Consider the following 10,162-nt stretch of genomic DNA (forward strand, 5'->3'; position numbering starts at 1 on the left):
TTTTCTATTAAATAAATATCTGAGCTTCGAAGAACATGTTTTTTTGACTCATATTTATTTTCGATTTACGATTGGACCGTAAGACATAAATAATTTGAAATCCACGATTTGACATCAATTTTTATGAGATTGTTAAAAAATATATTTATGTAAGATTTATTAGGCTTAATAAATACAATCTTGAAATACATTTAGAAAAATGTATTCCTTTTTATACACTTTTTATATACAAAAAAGTCAGTCAAACGCAATGCCTCGAAAAGTAGGTAGCCGGGACCTATCTACTTTTCGAGGCGTTGCGTTTGACTGACGTTTTTGTCTATAAAAGGTGTATAAAATAAATTAAATTTTTTTATGTATTTCAAAACTGTATATTTATTAAGCCTAACAAATCCTACACCAGTATCTTAATCAATAATCTCATAAATAATTAACAAAAATAGCGTTTTTTCGGGGGTAGTTTCTAGAATGTCACCTTAATTTTCAATTTTTTAAGTAAAACTTAAGGCAAATTTTGCAGTATATTTTACTCAAAACCACTGCGGTTAGCTTTAATTTATTAGTGACATATTTTACTTATATTGGGAAATTCCAGAAACTACAAGTTGGCCACATTTGATAACTTATTATTTAACATCATAAATTTGGTTTATTTTTCACATAATCAGCTTTCTCAAAACTATTCTTAAATAATTTTGCACTCCCAGTGCAAAAGTCTGAATAGTGCTATTTCTAGCTTAATTTAGAAACTCATGAACAAATATAATTTATTTACTGATTCGCCAATTTGTTTATGAAAGTTAATTAAAAATACTATTTCTTAAGTGGAAACTTTTGTGTTCTTTTTCTCAACCAAGAACGATTTTACCGTCGATAAAAAAAGAAATATTAGCCAAAATATTCAGTTGAAGAATCAATAAAAAAATTAATAAATTTTGAAACTTATGAAATTTTAAGCAATTTTAAGTTGAAAACAGTAATTCGTACTTCAAAATATGTTCTAAACTCTTTTTAAATATTTTTTGAAAAATTTGTTTTAAAAAATCATTAAACAATTTTCCATGAATCTAATGTAAATTTTGCTCCAGCAAAGTTAAAAAAAATGGCTTCAAAATCTTTCAGATTCTATTTTAAAAAATTTCGTAAATTTTGAATATCTTTTTTCAAGACTTTTAAGATTTAAAAAATTCATTTTTAGTTTTCCTAGGAATTTTGCTAAAATTTTTGATTCATTCGAAACCTTTTAAGATGCTTAGAAAGCTTCTAAATGTAGTGTTCAGAATCTTAAAAAAAATCTATGTTTTGTTTTAAATGTTTTGAAATCTTCAAGTTTTAAAATATATTAGAATATTTTCAAAACATCCAAATATATTATATCTTAAAGTTACTCTAAATTTTTCGAAATTAATAATTGACTTAACAATTTTTCAGTTTTTAATGAAAGTTACGTTTGGTTAAAAAATTATTTCTTTGGTTGAAAATTCCTTAATTTTAAATATTTTTGTGAAAATTCATGTATTTTGTTTAAGATTAATCTTTCTGGGTAGAAAATTAATAATTTCGGTTAAAAATTCAACTGTTTGGTAAAACTTTCATTGTTGCTAAGAATACATTTTTGTGGTTAAAGGCTCATTATTTTAGTAAAAAATTAATTAATTTGCTTCAGAGTTTAACTCTTCCGTTGAAAATTCGTTTTTTTTTTAAATCAATTTTTTAACTACAAATATAACTATTCCATTTTTACTGGATATTTTTATTATTTTTAATTGCAAATGCAATTATTCTGGTAGAAATTTCATATTTTTGTGTTAAAGTTCAACTTTATTGTTAGAAAATTCATATATTTGGATTGAAAACTAAAAAAAAAATTCGTAAATTAAAAAAATATTTTTTAAGAATAATTTGAAAAATCATTTTTATTTTTCCCAGAAATGTTGATAGAGTTTTAAATCAAGTTTTAAATTATTTGGAATATTTTGAAAACTTGTAAATATATCATATACTAAACGTACTCGAGTTTTTTCCGAATTAATAATTGACTTAACATTTTTTCAGTTGTTAATAAAAGTTACGTTTAGTTGAAAATTTATTTCATTATTTATTTCTTTAAACTGAATTTGTCAAATTTTAAAAATAAATTATTTCAAATCGTTTTACTCCTGGAATTTCTGTTAACTTATTATTAACTTAAGCCTCAATCAAAAAACGCTAATTCTAAAACAAAAAAATTAATTTTCATAAAAAGAGTGGAATTTGTAACAGAGAAAGATTTTTCAGTCGATAAGGAACAAGATGTCAGCTAAAATGTTGAATTTTCATTTTAAAAAACACTAATATCCTTTAAAACAGTTTAATTTTCAAACCAAACATTATGATTTTTTTTTTACAATATTATATATTTGCAGTTAAAAAATTTATTTTTAACAAAAAAAACGAATTTCCAACGGAACAGTGAAACTCTAAATCAAATTAATTAATTAATTAATTTAAAATTAATTTTCTACCCAAAAAAATTAATCTTGAACAAAATACATGAATTTTCAAAAAAATATTTAAAATTAAGGAATTTTCAACCAAAAAAATAATTTTTTAACCAAAACGTAACTTTCATTAAAAACTGAAAAATTGTTAAGTCAATTATTAATTTCGAAAAATTTCGAGTAACTTTAAGATATAATAAATTTAAAAGTTTGGAAAACATTCCAAAATATTTCCGAACATGAAGATTTCAAAACACTTAAAATAAAACGTAGATTTTTTAAGATTCTAAACACTACATTTAGAGGCTTTCTAAGCATCTTTAAAGGTTTTAAATGATTTAAAAAATGTTAGAAAAATTCCTAGGAAAAGTAAAAATGATTTTTGTTTCAAATCTTAAAAGTCTTTAAAAATATTTTAAAAATTTACGAAACTTTTAAAAATAGAATCTAAAAGATTTTAAAGCCATATTTTTAACATTGCCGGAAAACAATTTGCATTAGATTCCTGGAAAATTATTTAATGATTTTTTAAACAAATTTTCAAAAGAATATTCGAAAAGATTGTAGAAGAAATTTTTATGTATGAATTACTGTTTCCAGTTTAAAATTGCTTAAAATTACACAAGTTTAAAAATTGTTTAATTTAAAAATTTGTTTATTTTAAACTTTTCAAGTCAAATAACGTATAGTTAGAATCGTTGTAATTGACATATTTCGAATATTATATTTGTAAATCGCCAAGTGCTAAATTGAAAAAATATTATTTTCCGCATTTGTAGGGGAAAATTTAAACAGCTAGCTGGGACGGAATTATCGTCAGCCCTATACATTGATCCTTCGATTTTTTTCAAACTTTAAAAAATGTTTTTTTATTACAGGAGTTTTTTCGCCTTCAAGCTGACGTCTCTTCACCATCAATTCTTCCTGCAACTTCGATCTGAGATGTCGTCTCTTCAAGGACTGGCAAAAGGTGATTTTTATTTTCCATACAAACTTTCTTATACTAGACTCATTTAAAAAAAAAACCTGGTTTATTTTCCCACATTTTATTACGGATTTTACATCAAATCTGATTTGATTTAAAAATGTTCTATATAGTGAACATTACCAGTTTCAGGGGTTGAAAATTTATATTTTTCAGTTAAAGATGGAAGTATTTGGATAAAATTGATATTTTTCAATTGAAAGTTCAACTTGTTGGTTGAAAATTCATCTATTTTGTTGAAAAGTAGTCTTTCTTGGTAGAAATTTAAGCTTCTTTTTTTTAAATTTATGTTGTTGGTTGAAAATACAAATGTTTGGTTGAAATATCAACCGTTACATGCTTCGTTAAGAATCAATTGTCTCCGGTTTAAAAGTCGATTATTTGACTTGAAGTTGAACCAGTTTGTAAACAAAATAATTTTTTTTTATCAAGGATTTAAAATTTTGTTTCAAAACTCAACTATTTGTTTTGAAATAAACCTTTATTTAAAAAATTCTACCTTTTTGTTGAAAATGCAACAATTTGATAGAAAATTTAAATATTTGGTTGCAAATGTAAATTTGTCAGAATTCGCCTTTTTTGTAGAACATTAATTTTCTTGGTAGAAAATTCATCTTTTTTTTTGAGAATTTAACAGCTTTGTTGAAAATTCATTTTTTGTTGTTAAACAATTGTTTATCTGAAAATTTAGCTTTTGTACATGTTAGATTAAATCTTTATTCTATATATTGAATAATCTAAAAAATCAACTGTTTGGTAGAAAATTTATTTATTTTGTTGAAAAGTAATCTTTTTGGTAGAAAATTATTTAAATTTTTTTAGAATTTAACTATTTAGTAGAAAATTAATATATTTTGTTATATTGTTATATTATTATTGTTGTCTTGATTCAAAATGATATTTTTTGTTAAAAATTAATTTCTAACAATTTAAAAGTCCACTGTTTTCTAAAAAAAATCGTTTTTCAGCTTAAGAAATTTACTATTTTCTTGAAAATTCACCTCTCGTAGTTCAAAAATCATCATTCTTTGTTAAAAATTAACTTTTTTATAAAAACTCAACTGCCTTCTAAAAAAATTACCCTTGTCTTGAAAATTCAAATATTTGATTGAAGTTTAATCTTTCTTGTTTTGAAATTTGACCATTCGACTTTAATTTGAACTTCTTTAAAAAAAATAGTATTATTTTTTTAAGGATTTAAAATTAGATCTAAAAACTCTACCATTTGATTTTAAATTAACTTTTATGTTAAGAATTCTAGTTTTTGTTGAAAATTCATATTTCTGTTTTGAAAATTCAAAAATTTGGTAGAAAATGAACCTATTTGATTGAAAATGTAAAATTTTGGTTCCAAATGGGTCTTTTTTGGTAAAACATTCATCTTCTTTGTCGAAAATTCATCTTTTTGGTTGATAATTTTAACAGCTTTGTTGAAAATTATTTTTTTTTGTTAATTTTTTTTTTTAATTAAAAAATGTAACTATTACATGTTTGCTTAAAACCTTGTTCTGTATATCGAATAAGTGAAAAATGCAACTATTTGGTAGAAAATGTATGTATTTTTATAGAAAGTCGTCTCTTTTGGTAAAAAAATTAATTTTATTTGTTTAGAATTTAACTACTTAGTAGAAATTTCATATATTAGATTAAAAAGTCGTATTTTTAGGTGGAAATTAATTCTTGTTTGTTGAAAGTACAACTTTTTGGTTAAGAATTTAACTATCTGATTAAAGATTCATCTTTCTTGATTAAAATGATCTTTTTTGTCAAAAATGCATTTCTTCCGATTTAAAAGTCCACTGTTTTTTTTTTTAAATTGGCTTTTTAGCATAAAGAATTTAATATTTTCCTGAAAATTCACCTCTCAGAGTACAAAAGTCATCTTTCTTGGTTAAAAATTAACTTTTTTAGAAAAATTCAACTGCCTTTTAAAAAATTTGTCTTGAAAATAAAATATTTGATTTAATTTTAATCTTTTTTGTTTTTACTTTACTTTTAAATGAAGTTTTATGTTAAAAATTCTAGTTTTTGTTGTTGAAAATTCATCTTTTGGACTTGAAAGTTCAAAAATTGGATAGAAAATTAAACTGTATTTGATAGAAAATTAATTTTATTTGTTTAGAATTTAACTAATTAGCATCAATTTCATATATTTGGTTAAAAAGTCATCTTTTTGGATAGAAAAATATTTATGTTTATTGAAAGTTCAACTGTTTAGTTAAGAATTGAACTATTTGATTAAAAATTATTTTTGTTGTTGTTAAAAATGCATCTCTAGCGGCTTAAAAGTCCACTGTATTCTAGTAAAAATCGTTTTTTAGCTTGAAAAATTTACTATTTTGTTGAAAATTCATATCTTATGATAAAAAAGTCATCTTTCTCAGCTAATTTAAATTTATTTTTATGAAAATGCTAATATCTTCTAAAAAATTAAGTAAAATATTGGAAAACTCGATCATTTGATTAAAAATGCTTATTTTTATGTTGAAAATTCAACTATTTGGTTAGAAATGCAACTATTTTGTTAAAAATCTAATTATTTTCGGAAGAATTAATTATTTTGTTAGTCATTATCTTTGGTAGAAAATTCAACTATGTTTGAAAATTCATCTTTTATGGCAGAAAAGTCATTCTTCTTGGTTGAAAATTTATCTTTCTTAGTTGAAAAGTAACTTTTTTATTAAAAATTCTAATGTCTTCAAAAAAATTCGTCTTTTTGGATGGAAAATTTGAGTATGTGGTTAAATCTTTAACCATTTTCGGGAAAACTGGTCTCTGTTACTGAAAGCTTCATCTATTTAGTTGTTAATGCAACTGTTTCTTTCATTTTTTTAAATCGTTTTTTTGTTTCGAAAATTCATTTCTCTGAGTAAAAAATATTTTTTCATATGAAAATGCAATAAATTTCGGCTTAAAATTTTAGTAATTTGAAGTGTTGCGTATATAATTTAATATGTTATATACATTAATTTTATTTAAAATAATATATAAAATAAAATTTGTTTTAGCCAATCGCTACGTTGCTTTCGGGGGAGGGTTCGAGGTATAGCCCACAAATATTGACCAATTTGGACAACAAAAAATTGAAAAAAGCTGATAAGATTTCTAAGAGAAATGTCAAATCTGATTATTAAATAAGGCTTTCAAATAATTTTTTAAATAAACAAATATGACAAAAAATGACCATTTTTTTCTATTTAACGTTCCCGGTGCTCGTCAACAACATGACATTTTTTTGAAATCGTCTATGTTTCATAGAGTAACATTAGTTAATGATATTCCAATATTATATAATAAACAAATTATTTGTTGAAAGAATGTTTCTTTTTACCTTTTTCCACAATTTTACGTTTTTTAAAGTTATATTTCAAGAAATTTGGATAAAAACACGATAATTAAGAAAATTTCTTCTTGAGATAATTATTGTTAATATCATAAAAAAATTTAATCAATATATGCATTAATCATTATTTTTAATCCGTAACTTTATTCTAATTTTAGAAAACTCCATTATTTGTTGATTTATCTTATTATTTTTTTAAAGGCAAATTTAATCAACAAATGCATTACTCGGGCATTTGTCGGCAAAAAATCAGTTTTTTTTTCAAATGCAGTCCTTTCAGTTGGGAACTTCATGACAATTTCAACAACATTCTTTAATAGTTGATAAATTTTTTGATGTTTCTAAACAAATTTAATTTAAAAACTGCATAAATAAGGCATTTCTCGAAAAAAAAATTTCCTTTTTTTAGGACAACTTTTTAAATTAGGAACTTCATGATAATTTAAGAAAAATTTCGTAATTCATTAAATAATTTTATGACTTTTCATAACAATTTTAATAAACAAAGGCATTATTGGCTCATCTGTCGACCGAAAAATTCTTTTTTTCAATATCAGAATTTTTAATGTGGAATTTCATGATAAATGCAGCAAAATTCTTAATTAGTTGATAAATTATATTTTTTTTTAAACAAATTTAATAAACAAATGGATTATCGTGAAGCTGCAGTGTTCTTAAAAGAATGTAACTGGTGAGAAAATTAAACTGAAAGTACTGAGATTGAAAAAAACAAACTTTTTTACGAAAATTGCCCAAATAATGCATATGCTTATTAAATTTTTTTAGGACATCATAGAATTTATTAACTACGTATGAGTATTCATGTAATTATTATTAAGTTTCCAATTGAAAAGACTTATCATGAATGTTGCTGAATTTACTATGAAGATTCCAATTAAGAAGTGTGACGAAAAAAAAGAAAAATTTTTTCCGTCGACAGATGCCCCAATAATGCATTGTTTTATTAAAATTTATTTAAAAAATAATAAAATTGATCAATAAATTATGAATTGTATCAGTAATTATCATGAAGTTCTCAATTTAAAAAGTTGTCATCGATAACGAAAATTTCGTTTGATAAATGCCTTAACTATGCTTTTATTTAATACATTTGTTTCAAAAAATCATAAAATTGATCAACTAGTTATGCATGTTGCTGAACTTGTCACGAAATTTTCAACTGAAAAGACTGGCATAGAAAAAAACGAATTTTTCTGCCGACAAATGCTTGAATAATGCACTTGGTTATTAAATTTATTTACAAAAATCGTAAGATTAATCAACAAATTATGAATTTTTCTAAAATTATCAATTGAAAAAAATGACATAAAAAAGTTTTTCTTTTGAAGAGTAGCTGATTAATGCATGTGTTTATTAAATTTCTTTATAATATTAACAATAATAATCTCAAAAAGAAATTTTATCTTCATTATATTATATTTATCCAAATATCTTGTAATAGAACTTAAAAAAAAAAAATTCTGGGAAATCGACAAAACCACTCATTCAACAAATCATTTGTTTATAAAAAATCTGTTGGTTCGTTATATAATATTGGAATATCTTGACCTAATATTACTCTATAAAACTTACGCGATTTCAAAAATTTTCAACTTATTGACGAGCACCGGGAACGTCAAATAGAAAAAATATCAAAAAATTGAAAATATAATTTGTATTCTCTCGATTTCTTTTCAGACTTTGGCGTCCCTCTCGTAATTGAGCCGAATTCACCGAAGGCGAAACCCGAATGCGGAAAGACAAAAATCTCGATAGCCGATGCAATAAAAAAACAATCGGAATCGCGACCAAAAAAACCCTTCGAATTAGAAGAATTCCAGAACAAGGAAAACGAGAATCCCCAAAAAGACTCTGTTAGCTGGAGTAGCAACCAAGTCGCGACTACCCCGATTTCTTGTTCTTCTCCAGAAGAAGACGCTCTTTACGCCCAAGTGAATGCGCGTCTGGAACCGGAAGGCGAGTCCCGCGACACGGAAGAGGAGTCGGATCGAGACGGAACTGCCATGAGGCATCGGGCCATTTCGAGAATTTTGAATGGGCCAAAAGTTCTTTCATCTATCGAGGATCAGATTTATGGCTATGCGAACGTGGGGCGCGCCCACGAGGAATACGTTTATTGCATTCCAAAATTAATATACTCCAGTGATATAGAAAGGCTCGAGGTGAAATCTGAAAAACCTACAGAGGATATTTACGCTGCTGTGAATAAAACTGGACTGAAGAAGAAGAAGAACCAACTTCCGGTCCCTGAAGAAGTTTGGGACGTGGATGATATCAAGAGATCTATGAGCAAGGTATTAAAATCTCTTGGAATCAATAAAAAAATTCTTCTGTTTTGTTGAAATTTGAAGTATGTCGTATAAAATTTACTGTTTGTTTATATTTAATATTTTAGTGTTGAAAAGAGAACTGAAATCTTTTTGGGCCGAAAGTTCCACTTAAAAAAAATTAGTCTTTTTTCAATTATAATTTCTTTGTTTTTGTGCAAATTTCATCTTTTTTGGATAAAATTAAAAATGCAACTATTTTGTAGAGAATTCAAATGTTTGGTTGGAAAAAATTCGTTTCTTTTGATTGAAAATCCCATTTTTTTCGTAGACATTTATTTTTTGTTACAAAATTCATATTTTAATCTTGAAAAGCCAACTGGAATCTTTTTTCGATAAAAATTCATTTATTAAAATTTTTTAAAATAAGCATTTATCTGCTTGAGTACAAATTTCATCTTTCTTGAATAAAATTAAAAATGAAACTATTTGGTAGAGAATTCAACTATTGTATTAAAAATTCATTCTTTTTGGTTGAAAAATTCGTCTTTTTAGATTCAAAATTCATTTTCTTTCCTAGAAACTTATTTTTTGTTAACAAATTTATATTTTGATCACGAAAAGTAAACTGAAATTCTTTTTTAACAGAAATGTAAACTATTCTTTTCAAAATTTATCTTTTTATTTAAAAATTCATCTGTTTGAGTAGAAATATTATACTTTTTAAATGAAAATGCAACTTTTTGGTTAAAAATTATTCTTCTTAGCTTGAGTATTCAACTATTTTGCTTGGAAGATTTGGATGAATCACGCTGTTAAGAAATCATTTTTTTCTTAAAGATATTTTTTTTATTTGAAAATTCATCTATTTGGTTGAAAGTTTAACTATTTTATTGAAAATAGTCTTTTTTAGGTGATAATTTAACTACTTGGGAAAAAGTTAAACTATATTATTGAAAAGTCTTTTTTGTTGATTTAAAGCTAATGTTTTTAGTTGCGAATTTAACTATTTATTTTAAGAGCCTTTTTTGGTTAAAATTATTTTTTTTTTTTTTTTTTTTTTTTT

The 10,162-nt window shown here is 24.1% G+C and overlaps 1 protein-coding gene across 1 annotated transcript in view; it reads left to right on the forward strand.

Annotated features, from left to right (window-relative positions):
- Nucleotides 1-10,162, forward strand: part of LOC117179003 — a 107,342-nt gene that overhangs the window by 64,799 nt on the left and 32,381 nt on the right. Inside the window, exons 9-10 of the mRNA XM_033370613.1 lie at nucleotides 3,359-3,450; nucleotides 8,507-9,123. Coding sequence (XP_033226504.1) covers nucleotides 3,359-3,450; nucleotides 8,507-9,123 — 709 coding nt within the window. The remainder of the gene's footprint in view (nucleotides 1-3,358; nucleotides 3,451-8,506; nucleotides 9,124-10,162) is intronic.

Source organism: Belonocnema kinseyi, chromosome 8 (genome assembly GCF_010883055.1).
Source record: "Belonocnema kinseyi isolate 2016_QV_RU_SX_M_011 chromosome 8, B_treatae_v1, whole genome shotgun sequence".
Lineage (NCBI taxonomy): Eukaryota > Metazoa > Arthropoda > Insecta > Hymenoptera > Cynipidae > Belonocnema > Belonocnema kinseyi.